The sequence below is a fragment of the Branchiostoma lanceolatum genome, chromosome 15, assembly GCF_035083965.1.
Source record: "Branchiostoma lanceolatum isolate klBraLanc5 chromosome 15, klBraLanc5.hap2, whole genome shotgun sequence".
Taxonomy (NCBI): Eukaryota; Metazoa; Chordata; class Leptocardii; order Amphioxiformes; family Branchiostomatidae; genus Branchiostoma; species Branchiostoma lanceolatum.
In genome coordinates, this window is record NC_089736.1 from 12376315 (window position 1) to 12395305 (window position 18991).

General features: G+C 39.6%; 1 protein-coding gene across 1 annotated transcript; it reads left to right on the forward strand.

The window, feature by feature from the left end:
• Nucleotides 1–8205: 8205 nt before the first annotated feature.
• Nucleotides 8206–16124, forward strand: LOC136421129 (uncharacterized). Its single transcript, XM_066408280.1, has 12 exons — nt 8206–8315; nt 8573–8920; nt 9576–9688; nt 10165–10456; nt 11194–11436; nt 11770–11983; nt 12193–12492; nt 12612–12787; nt 12955–13153; nt 14968–15114; nt 15229–15430; nt 15958–16124. Exons 1-12 carry the CDS (start codon nt 8206–8208, stop codon nt 16122–16124), a joined length of 2511 nt encoding a protein of 836 aa, XP_066264377.1.
• The last annotated feature ends 2867 nt before the right edge of the window (nt 16125–18991 follow it).

Here is an 18991-nt window from a genome sequence, read left to right on the forward strand (position 1 = left end):
ATTTGACTTGTATTGAAATGGTTTATTCTGTTTTATTGTCATATGCTTACAAAAGATTTCATTTATTCTATTAAGATAATAAGCATTTTGGGGAACAAATAAAAATTATCCGATTGTTAACAAAAAGACAACCTCCCCCTCTACATAATGGGAGGAATAATGATCACGGTTGTGTTATCTTCTACATAATGGGAGGACTGATGATGACGGGTGTGTTATGGCGATTAACACATGGGCAATGGAGGCTTCTGATTGATCGACGCCATCTGGCTATGTGATAATGTCTTTTAAATGAATCAATGTAACGACGGGACCGTGACTACTTTCCGTTAGAAATATTCATTTTATTATCTTGACCTACTTGACCAACTCTGAATCTTCTTTTATTTCCGAGAGCATCACTTTACACTGGAATTAATTTTGTTAGTTGTTTGTTTGTTTCCAGACCATATAACACGAAAACGGAAGAAAGCCGGAAGGAGTCGGCAACGGAGGCTAGCAAATTATTCGATAGATTATTTCTACTGTTATTCATAGATTAGATTCTTTTTAACTTATTAGCTATTAGCAATATAGTTCAACTGCCATGTGTGTAAGTTGACGTACATTGTATCAGTTACAATTCTCGCGCAATAGAGTTGTCCTTCCTCTTTTTCCTGTTGCTTAACAAGGTGGAGAAGATGCTTCAGACGTAGAGCAAAACTACGACATGGCAGATATCGGAGGTCACGATTCCACATTTTCAGGTAACGACTGAAATTTGCCTCGGTATATAACAGTCATTAGCAATTTAATGGTTTTTGTCTTTAAAGTTAAGATAATTAAAGACAGGGTGGTATAAGAGCTGTCTGTCAACCAGGTTTCCATTTATCTTTGTCTTACCTCATCTATGTATTGTTTTTGCGTTTCATAGACTATGGTATTAAACTTTGATTCTTTCTTTAGTTTTGTCCTACAACGAGTACAAGATGATATACATATGAATCCGTTTTCTACTAGCTACGAAAGAGGGAGGAGAAGAAGAAACAGACGTAGAGCAGATCTACGGCGCAGGAGAAAACGATTCCGATTTTGAAGGTAATACCCACCATTTCCCTTTCAGTTGTTACATTTAAAGATGGATGGTTTATGATTTTAGATGAAGATGGGTTTTGGCATTAAAGTACCTATAATGACTTCTATTTCCCTTTTCCCTACCCCAACTCTGCATCAATTTGATTTTCTGAGAGCATACTTTTATACTTGATATAATGTTGTTCCCGTAGATACGTATTCTATTAGAACAAGTAGATAAGTATTCTCATGGAACAAGCATCACATGACGTGGTTATTAAAGTTAATATGCCTGTTTTATCAACCACAGAAGACGGTGGCAAGGGACATGCAGATGAAGAGCAGAACTACGACGTGGCAGAGATCGGAGGTGACGACTCCTCTTTTAAAGGTAACGATTTTAATTTCCCATGTTACATGATATTTTTTTTAACCTAACGTTAGATTGTTTACGTCCTTAAAAATAATAAATGTAACGACGGGGCCGTGACAACTTTCCGTCAAAAGTATTCACTTTATTTTATTGACCAACTTGAACAACTCTAAATCTTCTTATATTTCCTAGAGCATCACTTTACACTGAAATTAATTTTGTTAGTAATTTGTTTGTTTGTTTGTTTCCACACAAATGTAATACGGAAACGGAAGAAAGCCGGAAGGAGTCGGCAACGGAGGCTAGCAAATTATTCGATAAATTATTTCTACTGTTATTCATAGATTAGATTTTTAAAAACCTATTAGCTATTAGAGATATAGTCCAACTGCCATGTGTGTAAGTTGACATTCATTGTACCAGTTACAATTCTCGCGCAATAAAGTTTTCCTTCTTCTTCTACCTGTTGCTAAAGAGGGTGGAGAAGATGCTTCAGACGGGGAGCAGAACTTCGACATGGCAGATATCGGAGGCCACGATTCCACATTTTCAGGTAATGACTGACATTTGCCCCAGTATAAAACAGTCATTAGCACTTAAATGTTTTTTGTCTTTAAAGTTTAGATATTTGATGACAGGGCAGTAAGAGCTGTCTGTCAACCAGGTTTCCATTTATCTTTGTCTTACCTCATCTATGTATTGTTTTTGCGTTTCTTAGAGTATGGTATTAAACTTAGATTCTTTTTTAGTTTTGTTCTAAAACGAGTACAAGATGATATACATATGTATCCATTTTCTACTAGCTACGAAAGAGGGAGGAGAAGAGGGAGCAGACGTAGAGCAGATCTACGGCGCAGGAGAAAACGATTCCGATTTTGAAGGTAATACCCACCATTTCTCTTTAAGTTGTTACATTTAAAGATGGACGGTTTATGATTTTAAATGAAGATGTGTTTTGGCATTAAGGTACCTATAATGACTCTTACCAATTTTGTATTTCCCTTTACCATACCTGAACTCCGCATCAATCTAATTTTCTGAGAGCATTTTTTTACATTTGACATGATGTGGTTCTCGTAGATACGTATTGTCTTAGAACAAGTAGATAAGTATTCTCATAGAACACCATTACATGACGTGGTTATTAAAGTTAATATGCATGTTTTATCAACAACAGAAGACGGTGGCAAGGGACATGCAGATGAAGAGCAGAACTACGACGTGGCAGAGACTGGAGGTGACGACTCCTCTTTTACAGGTAACGATGGTAATTTTCTATGGTACATAATATCTTTTTAAACCTAGATTGTTTACGTCCTTAAAATGAATAAATGTAACGAAGGGGCCGTGGCTACTTATTCTGTCACAAGTATTCACTTTATTTTCTTGATCTAATCGACCAACTCTGAATCTTCTTATATTTCCTAGAGCATCACTTTACACTGGAATTCATTTTCATTTGTTAGTTGTCTGGTTATTTTGTTTCCAGACCAAACATGTCATTAAAAGGCATGACATTGCGATGAACACATATATTCATAATGCCAATCACTTTGAAAATATATTCAAAAATCGTCTGCTAAAATACACGTTTTTCTTGGGCCGGAAATAAAAGAGCCCAGTACTTATTGCAAAATTACAAAAACAATTCTCTCATCAATTCAAAATAAGCCTTTTAGAAATAGCATAAGGAAACTAAGGATTAGTAGCCTGAGTACCAACCTCCGTAGTGACCGCTGGCTCAAAAGAATTCGCTTGCTAACCACGGAGTCTGACCCTGCGCGTATCCGTAACGGCTGTTAGTCAGATATTCGTTTCGATTTTGAACGAGCTCGCTGATTGGCCCCATTCGTCTAAGCTCCTCCCCATGCCACACTGTTCTTCGTAACGGGTAGGTTCTAAGAACTGTTGCCATGGCGATTCTTTCAAAACTGGACCCGAACAGGGCAATAGAGACACCTTAGAACGAAAAATGGCACCGAACGCAGCTCGAATTCCCCTCATTATGTGATAATGAGACAGCCGTTACGGATACGCGCAGGGTCAGACTCCGTGGTTAGCAAGCGAATTCTTTTGAGCCAGCGGTCACTACGGAGGTTGGTACTCAGGCTAAAGGATTAGTGACCACTCTTAACAAATCGAAAAGTGCCGACACTACAACACACCGGTCAATTAGAGACTGTGCCCAACATGCCATGATGATGTTGAAAACGATTTCTACTCCATAATGGGTTGTCCAACTTAAGATAAAGACCGATAATAGTTGTTACAATATATTGCTTGTAAGTCCGACACAATATTACCACCTCCCAAGACAGAGATGCTACCAGGGGTGCTAGTGTCACTAAAATGAAAACAGATCTACAGTGGAAGTCGCTTGAAGACAGAAGAAAAATATCCAGGCTTTGCATGATGTACAAAATGACTAGTAAACTTGTGGATGTACCGACTGATAATTATCTAATACCAGCCCAGAAAAGGACAAGAAATAGTCATGCCTTTAAGTACCAGAGTTATAAACCAAGGATTGATGTGTTCAAAAATTCGTATTTCCCGAGAACCATAGTAGAATGGAACTCGTTGTCATCAGATGCTGTAGGAACACCTTCACTAAATAGCTTCAAAGAATGATTGCAGTCAGGTGTGACAGGCCGTTCAGTGTAATATAACCAGCTGCTGCTGCGCCGCGTGCCTGCGAAGCTGGTGTGTTACGCCGAAGGGCGGTTATACCGGCTATACAGATACAGATACAGAGATGTTCAATATGATATAATTATGCTGAGTTCATATATCTACACAATTTAACTGTTGCAATTGAATTACATGTTGACACCCATTAACCTTTATGAAAACTTGTCAAGACAATTCAGGGCGCATGGAAACGGGGTAAAAACATGAAACCAGCGGTGCGTGCACCCTTCGCGGAGCGCGGATTTCAGAATTCCATACCAATCGCCAGTATTTTTTTACATTACCCTTTGAGAAGCCGAGTTAACGCAGACTCTTTCTCGGCCAGCAAGAAGGAGAAAAAACAAATGTAATACGAAAACGGAGGTCACGATTCCACATTTTCAGGTAATGACTGACATTTTGCCATGGTATATAACAGTCATTTTCACGTTAATGTTTTTGTCTTTAAAGTTAAGATATTTGATGACAGGGCAGTAAGAGCTGTCTGTCGACCAGATTTCTTTTTATCTTTGTCTTATCTCAACTATGTATTGTTTTTGCGTTTCTTAGAGTATGGTATTAAACTTGGATTCTTTTTTTAGTTTTGTTCTAAAACGAGTACAAGATGATATACATATGAATCATTTTCTACTAGCTACGAAAGAAGGAGGAGAAGAAGGTGCAGACGTAGAGCAGATCTACGACGCAGGAGAAAACGATTCCGATTTTGAAGGTAATACCCACCATTTCCCTTTAAGTTGGCACATGATATTCATTTAATGATAGATGGTTTCTGTCTTTCAATAAAGATTAAAGTAGCTAAAATGACTGTCACCAATTTTCTATTTCCCTTTGCCCTACCTCAATTCTGCATCACTTTAATTTTCTGAGAGCATACTTGTTTTGCCATGATGTGGTTTCCGAATATTTGTATTCTTATAGAACAAGCATCACATGACGTGGTAATTAAAGTTCAGTTGCACATTTTTTTACCTCCCAGAGTGTGTGGGTTTTAGATTCGCAACCTGTCATCCACCCTAAACAAATCAACCCTCCTCACTTAGGTGTAGGAACTGAACCGGTCATGATACTCGAATATCTGAATTTGTATCTATACTGTATATGTATATGTATCTGTATCTGAATACGAATAAAAATCACGAGTGATTATCACACGCATGTTTTACCAACCACGGAAAAGGGTGGCAAAGGACAGGCAGATCTACGTTATAAACTAAATGTGGTTTCAGACCTTACGTTGAGATAGACTTACTAATGGGTTCTCTTTTACACTCTAATCTTTTTAGTATATTGTCTGTATGTATTATCTTTACCAGTGCGCGTAGACCGAGTTGTATATTGGCATGCATGTACCTATCGATGTATAAATGCAATTAAAAAACACACATCTTCTCCTTGGATTGTTTTTAGATACGAACCCTGTTCGACCACTTGGAGGTGTGGACCAGGCGGAGGCCTATAATTTGCAGGAATCCGTGGCCACACCAACTTCCAAGCTTCGAGATATTTTGGATCTTCCTGATCCACATGTGAAAGCCGCGAGAACGACCCTTAAGAACATGCAAGGTAATTAATCATCAAATTAGAAAATACTAAAAAGCATAAATCAGATTTGTAAACCTAGAAATACTCGCTGATTATTATAATTGTCAAAACTGTGATTCAGAAAATTGCCAAGTCTATACCACTGACTTCTTAAGCACAAGTTACGAAAGGCTAGTTTGTGGATAGGGATATTATAAGATATGTATGTTGGTATCTATCTATCTATTTCTGCATCTATCTATCTATCTATCCATCCATCTATCTATCTCTATATTTTAGATGGATGGAAAGATAGATAGATAGATAGATAGATGGATTTATAGATAAATAGATGGATAGATAAATAAACAGATAGTCCATTAATGCAATCGTAATATACCTTTCATCATAATATAGGACCCAAAAATGACATAGGAGGAAGTTCTACAGACGGATCTAAAGAAACAAAAAAGGCAGTCCCTGCATTTCTGGCTGCGGCAGCGAAAGAAATAGGGGGTAAAGTTGTAAGCAAGCTTGGCGACAGGATCGCAGAAGGTGTGGTGGAAAACCACCAGGATAAGGTAGTGAGCGGTCTGCAGAACTACCTTGGGAAACAGATGGACAAGTTTGACGATGAGTACAAAGACCTGATGAAGGACACCAGTAGCCTGGCTGCGGGTTTGAACCGACCGGTTGAAGAGGTGGGTAAACGGTCTGCATCTCTCATCTATTTGTCAGAAACATCCTAGTTCTGTGGATTAGTTAGAACTAATACACCTTCGGTTTACATTATGGCGATACAGAGAAGATATTCTTGAATGTCCTTAATCCATGTGGTGTCGTGTGGCGCAAGTGGTAGAGGGCGCGGCTGTCAAACAATGGGACCCGGGTTGTACCCAGAGACATGTCCGAACTTGCGTCCCGACGTTGTGCCCTTGGGAAAGGCACTAAACACGACTTTCCTCACTTCACTCAGGTATAAATGAGTACCTAGTTCATTTAGGGTTAGGGACGTCCCTCGGATAGGACGTTAAATGGAGGTCCCGTGTTTGAGGAGAGCCAAACCCTGCGCACGTAAAAAAACCCCACATCTTTTCGAAAAATGAGTAGGGACATGCCCCGGTGTGCGATGGTCCGAACCAGTCTGGTCTGGGTTGACATCTTGAAAAGGTGATAGTCACCTGTTATGTCAAACCTTCCACGATGGACACAAATGTGGTAAATCAAAATAATAAAAAAATAAAAAAAATAATCGAACAACTGTCTGTTTATTAGGCGGACATCCAACTCGTTCCCAGGCCAGGAGCCACGATGGGCAACATGTATGCACCGCCAGGCTGGGAGATCCGTCATAAGTACAAATACAAGGATGACAGGTTTGTGTTCGATTATCAAAATAAGCAGACGTCAGATAGCGCATTGACTCCAGCAATCAAAATCATTTGTTTAAGTACATTTTAGTTTTCTATATTGAATGTTGTAAGGAATATAACAACAAATAAATGAAATATGATTTTTATGTCCCCACGTCGTGCGAACTTGATATTTTACTTTTAAGTATAGGTACGAGAAAAAAACAAAAATGCATTACAATTGCAACAAAATTTGGAATAGGGCTCATATCAGTACGTTTGCCTTTATCACAAATTGGTATGATTAATTCTGTCCATTAAAAGAGATGAAGACAAAGACAGCTCCGGCGGACAGGCAGCTTACACCTATCCAAACGGACTGGGACCAGTTCTGATGAACGGCTGCTTCGGGACCGGCTATGTGAATGGGGATCCATGTTGGGAGGCGAAGATACCACAGGAAGGCTGTCCGGTAAGAACCTTATCTGAATTATGCTGAAATTGTCTCTCTCTGTGTATACCTGTCTCAACATTCACACCTATCGTAGTGTTGTTTTCGATCGGCAATGCATCATGATAACCATGAGTTGCAATATAGAAAGTATCTGCCATAGATCTATATTATTGTTTTAACCATATAGAATTTACAGTATATTTATAGAATTTACAGTGTATTATATACTGCAAATTCTTAGCTCAACTTAATTCGACTTATCACATATCAGAACCTTTTATATATATATATATATATATATATATAGAGAGAGAGAGAGAGAGAGAGAGACATTTTGATATAAAATTGTATATATGTATTGTATATATATATATATATATATATATATATATATATATATATATATATAGAGAGAGAGAGAGAGAGAGAGAGAGAGAGAGAGAGAGAGAGATAGACATATATTGATATAAGATTTTGATGTAAAATAGCAACAACAACAAAAAAAAGAGAGTGACCATCTTAACACTCATATACCTGGCCGACGACGTGGGCAAAGAGTAAATAATAAATCTAAAAGTAAAATAGTCGTCAACGGCGGTCTTCAGTAGTTTCGAAAAAATGGCTGACCCCTGGCTTTGCGTGACGTTTTTTTACCAATATGTAGGGTACTCACAATCTTTTTATTATGTCCAGAATTCAGATATTTTTCGTAAATGGCTTTAAAACAAAAACAATTTGTGTTATGTAATGTCCAGAACATGATTGATGGTGCAACCTACCTTGGCGTCGGCTTCGACGGAAGAGGCGTCTACTCAGCTGAATCCAGGAAGAAAAGCGTCATCCAGAGATCATGCAAAAACCTGCAAACGTAAGACCTACAGTTTAATGTTCAACGAAACAAATCATCCCCCTTTATTACCTTTAAAAGTAATGGTTTCGTATGATTGTTTTGTGCATAAGCAGCCTGAAACGTCCCCGGAGCCAAACAAACAACCTGAAACCAACCGCATCCCCAACTCTTAGCTGAACTTACTTCGACGTATCATATATCAGAACCTTGAAGACGTTCCTTACATATGTAGACGTCCTGATACTGAGCCTTTTACGATTTTTTTCCTTGAGCAGATACGGTAAACACGAAGTTCCCGACTCCATGACTCCGCAAGGCATCTATGACACCAACGTGGAGTCCTATACCTTCAGCTCAATGGAAGAATACAGGCAGTACCTGGCAGAAAAATCGGCTGTCACGTCTGCCAAGGCCATGTTTCAGGAGGAAATCAACAAGGCGTCTGGACATGGAGCAGTGGGTGGATTTTTGGGACTTGGTTGGTCAGTAGGAGGAGGAGGTTCCAGTCAGAAGGGCAGCTCCAGCCAATCATCAGGCTTCAGTGCCAGCTCTTCTGCCAGCGCCAGACTGAGTGAGAAGCAGACACAAACATTCATGGCTATGCTGGAGATAAACATATTCAGGTAAGTAAAGAAATGTAGCTGTGTTTACCGAAAAATGATGTGATATATAAAATGATATATAATGAAAAATGATATCAAGGGACTAAATTGACAAGGTGTATCCGAGACGAAATACACGTAAAGCTGTGGTATTTGAAACGCAATCTTACGGGGACGCAACAAACTGATGGAATTGGTTGTTACTTTGTCCCAAAAGATAAATTAGGGGTTAATCTTGTCATGAGTCTAGTAAATGATTCAATGAACCTGGTAATCTATAAGTAACGATGAGTCAGACTTTTCCTTGTTGATCAGTCAGTTGCTGTTCCAGAAATCAGTAATGCAGTGACTGTATTTTAAACCATGCTTTGTCCTTTTAGATCTTATTGTCTAGACTTTGAAAAAATACAACAAACGAACATCATAACGCAGTTTACCGTTTGAAAAGACTCTACTCATGTTTATGTTTTGTCTGACGTTCCTTGTTGGTAGTTGATATATGATCATGAAATTGAGAAACCTTTTGTTGAAGGCTGAATATTGAACAAAAATTGGGTCGAACAAGGGAACACCGGGCAACTTGCTTTCGAAACTCCACACCCTACTCTCGGCAATGTAGCCTCGAATGGCCTAATACATCGAATAGACAACTGATCGTTCGTTCTTTGACCCCTAGGTATGAGATCTTTATGGACGACGTGAAGCCGGACCAGCTGAATGTGGGCTTCCTGCGAGATTTCATTTCACTGCCTGAATCCTACTTCTCTCCCGGTGCAGAAATCACGTTCCGTACGTAAACAAAACATTCTCTTTAACTACATCGATCTATTCTTCACAAATCCACGAGGAGTGCCCTACATTTATACCCCTGTTACAAACTGCCATGTTAATCATTACATTTTTATTCATTTGTATATAATTGATAATGCAACTACTGGACTAGAGTCTTTAATATTGCATTTCATGATATAAATTGCTAGCTGTTGTTTACAGTTCTAGTTGGTGTCGGTGTGACGCAATGCTTAGAGCGTTGGACTAAGGACCACCAGGTCCCGGGTTCAAAACTGACCATGCCACGCCCTTGGGAAAAGTTCTTTACACCACCTTCCCTGACGATGGAATGAAGCCCCCTCCGGCTGATCGAACTGTCAAAACGTGTGCCGAAAAAAAACACCATGTGCTAACATGAAATGATAATGATGATGATGATAACGTAATTGTTGATGATGGTGATCAGATGAAATTTGTTATCATTCCGCTTTCAGAAAATTTCTATCTTCGCTGGGGGACACATTACATCAAGTCAGCAAAATTTGGAGGCCAGCTGAAGATCATCAAAACAAAGCAAGCTACAAAGGACCTGTCGATGTCTGAGTTCGCCACTAAAGCCGAGAATGACTGGAAGATGACCCTCAGCACCTTCTCAGCTCAAGCATCACAAACCAAGTCCAGTAGCTTTTGGCATGAGCACGAGTCGAAGACTGAGTCAAAACAGTCTTCTGGACAGGCAGCTGCTGGTTCACAGTCTCAGGCAAATAGAAAACAAGAAAAGCAAGCGTAAGTTTAATTGGGAGCCGAATATTGGCAGAAATTTGCCTGTGTTACACAATCTTTCGCGGTCACGGGCTAATTGGGGCTCCTTCCGACAGCTTAGCCGGTCACCTCTGACTCGAAACAAACATTCATTTCCTTTCAAAGAGTAACCAATAGGAGACGAGGATTCTTTATCACAGTAAAAATATCAAACAGGATCCAAGGAATCTCTGTCACTTTGGAAACGACTCATTATACCTCTAACATCACGTAAACAAAATGCCTAACAGCAATTGGTCAATGCTAGCACATATCCATTTATTAAGTTAACAGGTTAAGGGTGTTCGCAATTCCTCTCGCTTAAAGGATTTGGCCATCAAGCTTCTTGGAAGGGCTAGAAGCGTGATTTAATCAGGCTAATCTAGTCAGTTGCAAATAAACCATATTCTCGATATGCCATTGTATAATTCAACAGTCTTTCTACAAGAGACATTTCATCATCATTTTGTCGATTTTGGTTTTATGTTATGATTTTTAGTGTTATGGCTCATCTTGCTTGTTCTTGCCTTCTGCTTCACCCACGCTCCTCATAAGACACCTAAGTATGGTAACAGGTAATTGACAGCTTGCAGGGTAACCAGATAGTGATGCATGCTCATATGTGCATTTCTAATAGGGGCTTTCTTATGTTAGAACTGATATGTTGTTATATTTTGACCAAATTGCAAAGGAGGCTCATCCTTACATTTTTTTCAATCCAGATCATCCCAAGAGTACAGTAGCGAGGAGCTGCAAGTACAAGGCGGAGACCAGCAGATCGCCGCAGCCATCACGGAGATGTACACGACCGCCCTGACAACGGAGCTGAAGGACTGGTTAGAGTCCATTGACGACTACCCCAAACCCTTCTCCTTTGTGCTAAGACTGGTTTCAGACCTCATAAACATCCCCTTCGCCTCGCTGTTCCCTGCCGGACAGGTGGATTATGGTTGCTTTGGAGAGAGGTTAGTTGTTGGAAGCGTATGACGCTTTAGTGGCTCTACCATAGCTACGTTATAAATTACTACAGTCAAACCTGCCTCCAGTAAACTCTCGAGCATGCCAAAATAGACAGTTGCCCACAAGTATTCTAATGATTAATAGGAAAATCTGACATACGTAAATATAGGTGTTACTAAAACATGTATCTTTAAAACATTCAAAATATTTATCAATGACATACATGCTAACGAAGAACGAGTGTAAGGAAACAACTTAGTTTTTGTTATTTGTTATTGTGCACTATCACACTGTAGACTGAGTAAAATATCGTTTGATGTTGGTTACTTTTTACTCAGGAATCTAAAGGTCGAAGAAGGAACAGGTCGAAAATACTACATACAAAAGACAACGAAACAAGTTGGTGGTGACAAGGGATCTAAGAATGGTAGTGAAGCGGTAACGGTCTCTGAGATCCGTTATTGTAACTTTGCAAAACGTAAAGATCTTGAGGACAGCATGACCAAGAAGAGGCTGTCTCTTGAACGTGCTGTGACGGTGTATCTGGAAGAGGTAAGGGGAATCGTAATAATTCTAACACTGTCATTCGCAAGTAGACACAATGTTTAATTACATTCAATCTTATATTTTGTACTTGTTACAGTTTTTACTCCATGAGGATTCTAGAGCTCCAGCTTTTTTCTTTGGCTACGAAGCGACAGCACTGATGAGTCCTTATTATAGCATATGCACAATTGTACATCTTTATGTTATCTCTGTAGGGTCGTCTCCTGAGCTCAGACTTCCTCCTGCCCGCCGGAGAGGCAGGTTGTGAAACCGCCATGTTAGCCTTCCTTCAGGGGGACAACACCGGCGCGCCCACATGGGAAGACATGACCGGAGGAAACGAGTTCACGGTCGTTTTCGACATGCCGTACGGCATCCCGGGGATCCTTCAGGCGCAGGACGTGCTGGAGCTGAAGTTCTTCCGACACAAGTGGTTTTCCAATAGGAGGGGATCTGCACCGCATTTGTTTGATGGCTACAAGAACGGAGGAAGCAACGATGTGCAAGGAAAAAAGGTAAACGGATTAAGAGCATTTATATTATGTTATAATAGATTTTTACTTACCCAATCATTCTGATAAGCTCTATATTTTAATGTTACAAAGGAATTCTTTTTCAATTTTCGATTTGGCAGGTCAGCGTTCAGGGCCTTGTCATGACGTATGATGAAGAAACCGGTGTCTTCACGGTAACTGATGACGATTTCGAGGCGTCAGCTCCCCTTATCCCCGACCTACCGAACTGGATAAAAGGCCGTGACATTGCCAGAGCTGAGTACAAAAAACTACTCAACCACCTGAGCCAAAAATCGTGAGTAAACACAGCGTTAATAACTGGGCTGTAGTTGTTTCAGAATGCAAAACTAATTTCCAAATATTCTTAAAGCTAAAGGTACAGTATTTTGCCATTTACTTTAATACAATTACAGAAGTTTGACTCATTATTTATGCAAACCGTTTGGTTGTGTGTTTCTTAAGTCAAACAGTTGTTGGAGACGTTCCGTGTGGTATACAGTGGTCCAACGGGCATCGCTTTGATCCGACCGACGGAGGAAAGTGCATCCACTTCACTGCAGCATCAGAAGGCGACATCTTTGTTGTGTTCGCTAGCATCCCGCAGAACCATGAGACCTGGATCTACATACAGATCTCACCTGAGGGAGTGGCACTGTATAAGGTCAGCACGCTTACCATTCAACATTATAAATTATTTTCATATATACACAACCTGTTGACTTCATAATACGTCAAGTAAGATTAGTCATTTTCCTTTTTTATCTATCATTCCACGTGAGCGACTATAACATATTCTTATTTCAAACGTCATTGCAAACAAACATATAGATACCACGGCACGCAACAGTACGGAAATTCGACATAGTGTCTACATGTTATTGAATACTTTCAATATTCAACCGTCAGTCTACGTTTCTTGCACATTCCAGAACTATTTCAGATATATTTCGCATATCTGTACTATGCCTTTACCATTACTGCTATACTTCCTCACCCTACATTTGCCCCAATGATACAGACAGCTTGAGATACAGACTATTATAATATTAGACGTATTTTCGGGGTTTAATTTTGTGTCGTAATTGCGTCGCAGTGGATACTAATGTGAAGTCATACTTTATGCTTTTTTTATGCACATGAAAAATGTTGGATACTCCAGCTGGCTTACTGAATTGTTCATCTATATATCCGGTTAAGAAAAATTGAATGAAGTTGGTAAAGATGATAAAAATGATTATTAGTTCAGTTAACTGGTTAAATTTAAGCAAGGTATAACGATAATCACCGAACAAATTAATCATAATTGCTGATGTCACTACTTTGACTTTTTTCACCTTTTCATGAGACGATTTTGACACTTATCGTCGTAAATTCTTTTATATAACAATGACAATGACAATGACAATGAACTTTATTGCATATTCATGCCCAGCATGGGCTAAATGCATTAGGTAACATAAAGTAAAAGAAATGGAACATTGTGATATATTCCATCTAAATCTACAGAGTCTCTTCTCTCTTCTTGAAACATTTGTACACAAATTCACATAGTTTTCCAATTATATCGTCGTTTTTAGATGACATGATACATGTGAATAGCTCGTTATTTTTAAGATGCGTACATTTTTGTCTAGTTGTATGGGACTTACAAGGGATCTGCGCATGTCTGCGTATAGTGAGCATTCTAAGATAAAATGTATTTCATCTTCTATACGATCATTGTCACAGAAAGTACACATTCTGTTATTTGGTGGAGTCTGGTTGTACCTACCAACTTCAATTTGCAATGGATGATCGCTGATCCTTAGTTTAGTCATGGCTCGGCGATAGTTAGAATTTTGTATATCTAGATATAACATCATATAACATATATAACATATACATCTCTCATGGAGACTATTGATGATGGATTATTGGTGATTTTTTTTTTTTAGTGCTCTAGATATCCGTCTCTTTCTCCTTTTGCCAGAAACGTTCTTTTGATTGATCCAGATCAAATTGAGATCATGATACAAATTCCATTTCTTCATCAGCTATTGCATTAGTTTACTATAGAACCGTGTGGCGTCGCGGTGGCGTAGTGGCAGGGTGTTTGGCCCCAGAACCAAGAAGTACCGGGTTCGAATGCAGGGTTCCCTGATCTATCCCGTTGACGTTGCGCCCTTGGGAAAGGCACTTAACACGACTTTCCTCGCTTCACTCAGGTGAAAATGAGTACCTAGCTTTAGTTAGGGACGTCCCTCGGATAGGACCCGTGTTTGAGGAGAGCCACACCTTGAGCACGTAAAAGAACCCACCACACTTATCGAAAAGAGTAGGGTCCGTCCCGGTGTAATAAGTGGATCATACAAATCTGTCCGGATATGCAGCTTGTACTCTTCAGTACAAATCTGGTGTATTACGCCTTGAGGCGGTTTACAGGGTATGCAATACAAACAAACAAAACTAACTGTAAGTTTCACACAATCTGTTTAGGCAATGCGGCTACAAACCACCCAACTAAGTGACAACGCCGGTGGGCTGGGTTCGGCTATCCTGTACCAGTCCTTCTTTGTCTGCGTGACTGAAGATGTGGAGAAGGCGACCACATCTATTCAGTACGGCAAAACCCCTGACAATGAGGTGTGTTTATATATAAGTTATATCGTCTTTGGTGCTTTTACAAAGATTCTCTAATGTCCGTCGAGATAAGTATATGATGATTGTTTGTTTGTTGCTTTATCCAACTGATAATAGGAGCGACCGCATGTGTGGCTGAGTTTCACATTCCACGAGTCGGCGTCGCTTCGATACTATTCTTTCGGCAGTGGAGAGTCTCCAGTGAAGGTGATGGGACTGTCACTGCTTGACACGCCGGCGAAGGACTTCATCATCTGCCGACAAGGGACGGAGATGATCAACGGAGTCTGTCAGCAGAAATGCCACTCCGAGTGTGAAGGTGAGTTTTCTTAGTTCATATACCATTTAATTTCATATCAAGAAAGTTTTTTGTCCAAGAAACTTTACAAAGTTCACGCTAACCTTGGATATCATATGAATTTAGCCCAAACGCCAACGATGAGTGCAGTACCTATGCACGTATTGTATACCTGTGGCAGTATTGGGTACCCAATATGTTATAGATGCCTAAACTCTTCAAAATTTAATAGTTTGTTATTTTTTCTTCTTTTTTTAAGATCTTACCCAAATAAATCGAATAGGTTAGTTTTACTCGCGCTTAGAAATATAACGAAAGCACAGCGTAATCACCTTAAAGATGAACTCTTTATGAAATTCGATCATCATCATTCCCATCGCATGTCAGTGCTTTGTGCTGGGGTTGGCCATCACCGTCTTCCACCCTTAAAAAAACACAAATATTTTGCTGTCCGTTTCGCCCTATACCATCCGCAACTCATCTATGCGAACATGCATTTATGATCTCTAGTAAATATGCACGAGTTCAAATTTCATCTTTTTACACAGGTTGCCGCACAAGTGGATCGAACTCTCCGACTGACTGCGTCGCCTGCAAACATCTAAAGGTGTCCTACCCCTACAGAGAGGGGCAAACCGGTGATTTCGAGTGTGTCGTGCAGTGTCCGCAGCACATGCAGCCTGACACTGCTTCAAAAACATGTACATGTGAGTGATGCAATTTACAATATTATTGTCAGACTAAAGATTGGTGCTTTTGGCAGTCCGAGCAAATGTAGCGACACTCTGGACTTCATATAAAGTTTAGTTGAATGGTGTTCGCAGTATAGTAGTAGAAGTAGTCCTTGCACAAGCCAGAACTGGTCCCTTGCTTAGGGTTATACTGCCCTTCTTACGGGGTGTCAAACCCTTTCATTGGCTGTCATACAAGACGGGGATGCGCCAGTTTTCCATCCGGGTGATTTGGACCATCGCACAGAGGGGCATGCCCCCACTCTTTTTCGAAAGGTGTGGTGGGTTCTTTTACGTATTCACAGTATAGTGATCTATTATTTCTGCTAATGGTTTTGTGTAATGATGTTAATTACTTGTATTCTCTTTGATTAACCATGAGTCTATTAAAATCAGTATGATGCAGTTCTATAGGCTCTGAGGATCTGGGTAATTATTTGTAAATATGCAGTTATATAGGGCATATGAAGGAAGTAATTCATATACATATATATACAGTAGAAACCACTTAATTGCACCTCGGATAAACACACCTTCCGTTTAATTGCACAAAATCCCAAACCGGTTCCCATTCACTGCATTGTTAGTGACTCCGCATAACTGCACCGCGCATTGTCACCAATTTCGGATAACTGCACCATTTTTTTCCCCAAAATCCTCGACAAGTTAACTAAAAAGGTGCGCTAAAAATCGGCAAACGCGGTACAAATGAGCCGATACCTGCCGGTGTAAAGGCGCAATACCGCCAATATGTTTAAAACTATTTTTGAGTTACAAAAGAAGGCGGTCTCCATTGACAGTCACGTTGATTGGAATCGTATGGGAGGTCCCGGGCGGGTCCAGGGCGTGTCGGCACCATCAAGAGACGCACGCCTACCAAAGGCGGCATTGCGCTTTGGCAGACAGCATGCTGTACTCAATAAAGATTGGTCTCTACCTGTACTACTGTCTTATTACTGTGAATGCATTCAAGTTCGCGTGGATTTGATTTCGCGTTAAGGATGGCATGGGGTGTTGTCGGTGGTTTGAGGTTTGCGGCAGCGCTACATACTGCTGCCGATAATAAAAGACCGGCGTCTTTATGTAACGTTACATCTAGTCGGAAACAATAGAGGCTCGGCAAGGGCTTCAGACGTGTAGGCGAACATAATAGTCGCTTTTGGCGGTGCGGTGCTAACGTGATCATCTGGCTGAATCCACGTCCTTGAAACTTCCTGCATTCACCGGAACGAGCCTCTATACGCGGGTTAGGCTCTGCTACTGTATAAGGAGAATGATCTGTCCTTGATCTGAGTCATCTAACCATATCTGCCCACTAGATACACTGTACAATTCACTACCATGGTGCCGACAGTCAAATCTGTCCAGACATGAGACGGAGGAACTACACTGGGCTGAACCGTAATCAGTAACCAAGTTTTAGTTTGAATTGCTAGTTTCATTGCGGTACATGATGTACGTAAATCGACAACTGTACTCTACGTAATGTAACACAGAAACTGTTATCCCATGACGATGTTTCAGAATGCCTCCCATGTAACGTTACGTGTAGCTACTGAAAAACATCTGTGAGGAAGCAAAAAAATGTTAAGTTTAATCTGTACAGTATCATGGTAAACTTTACAAGATTTTTGTACAGTACATGTCCTTGAATACGTAAATAAAGTTAATAACTGTATAATTTCGTCTATTTTCTTTGTGCTAGTGTTTCTGTCTAACAATACACCCCCCCGCCCATGGTGGTTCGGTCCAGCTGGGCATTTCGCATAATTGCACCAGCCGGATAATTGCACCAAAAACGCTGACAAATGCGTGGTGCAGTTAAGCGGATTCTACTGTATATATATATATATATATATATATATATATATATATATATATATATATATATATATATATATATATATATATATATATATATATATATATATATATATATATATATATATATATATATAAGGGTGCATATGAATGTTACAGACGATTTATATGGCACTCTACACTGGAACCAGGTTTGCATCAACGGAAATGATATAATTCCGCTTCAAATAGTTTAGATGTTATTGTACATCTTCGACTCTTCCTGTGTAATCTGCGGGCACATTAGGGTCCTACTGAAAATAAATATTATGTTCTGAATGTGTCCATTTTTGGGTTTGCAGGTATAAAGAGGATGGAAGAAGTACGTCCTGATGGTGTAGTGGACTGTGTGACGGAGTGCCCTCTGACTGACTTTGACGATAACGACGTCTGCAAAAGTATGAGTACATAGTTCTGAACTTAAAAGAGTCTGTCGCTGGATATGACGAAATTAAATCTAAAGCCCTAAAGTTGGCCATTCCCTATCCTTACTCCTCTAACCCATATCCGTACACTGTCGCTACTAAATGGACAGGTAATCAACGGCATATTCCTCTCTTCCGCACATTATTAGCAGTCCTTCGTAAGATACAGATGTATCCCAATATGGAACAAAAATACAAAAACCTTCTATTTTCTTATGTTTAAATGTGCGCTGAAAACCCATCTCATATAAGCCATCCTAAGCCATCCTAAAATTTCATACCGATGATTATCTTATCATCCTTATTGTAACGTTATCATATCAATTTTAATCAAGCTTGATTAGTACAGAGAAGGAACCCCGCGCCTGTTTTATCTATTGTTTATCGTATTATGTATTATGTACTTCTTGTTGTGCAAATAGAATAAACACAAAAAATGTTGAAATATTTGGCCTGATACTGTAGTGGATTTTTTACAAAAACAAATAAGTATACATAAAGATGTATTCATTACAATTTATTAAAATATAAATCTCTCAGGAGATGAGTTGTATTAAACTTTGCAG

Bases quoted from the DNA above. Each gene is read 5' to 3' on its own strand.
- LOC136421129 (XM_066408280.1), top strand. From the start codon at position 8,206: ATGATTGATGGTGCAACCTACCTTGGCGTCGGCTTCGACGGAAGAGGC. The intron at 11,984-12,192 runs GTAAGGGGAATC...TTATCTCTGTAG, and splicing joins TGACGGTGTATCTGGAAGAG to GGTCGTCTCCTGAGCTCAGA. The intron at 13,154-14,967 runs GTCAGCACGCTT...CAATCTGTTTAG, and splicing joins AGGGAGTGGCACTGTATAAG to GCAATGCGGCTACAAACCAC.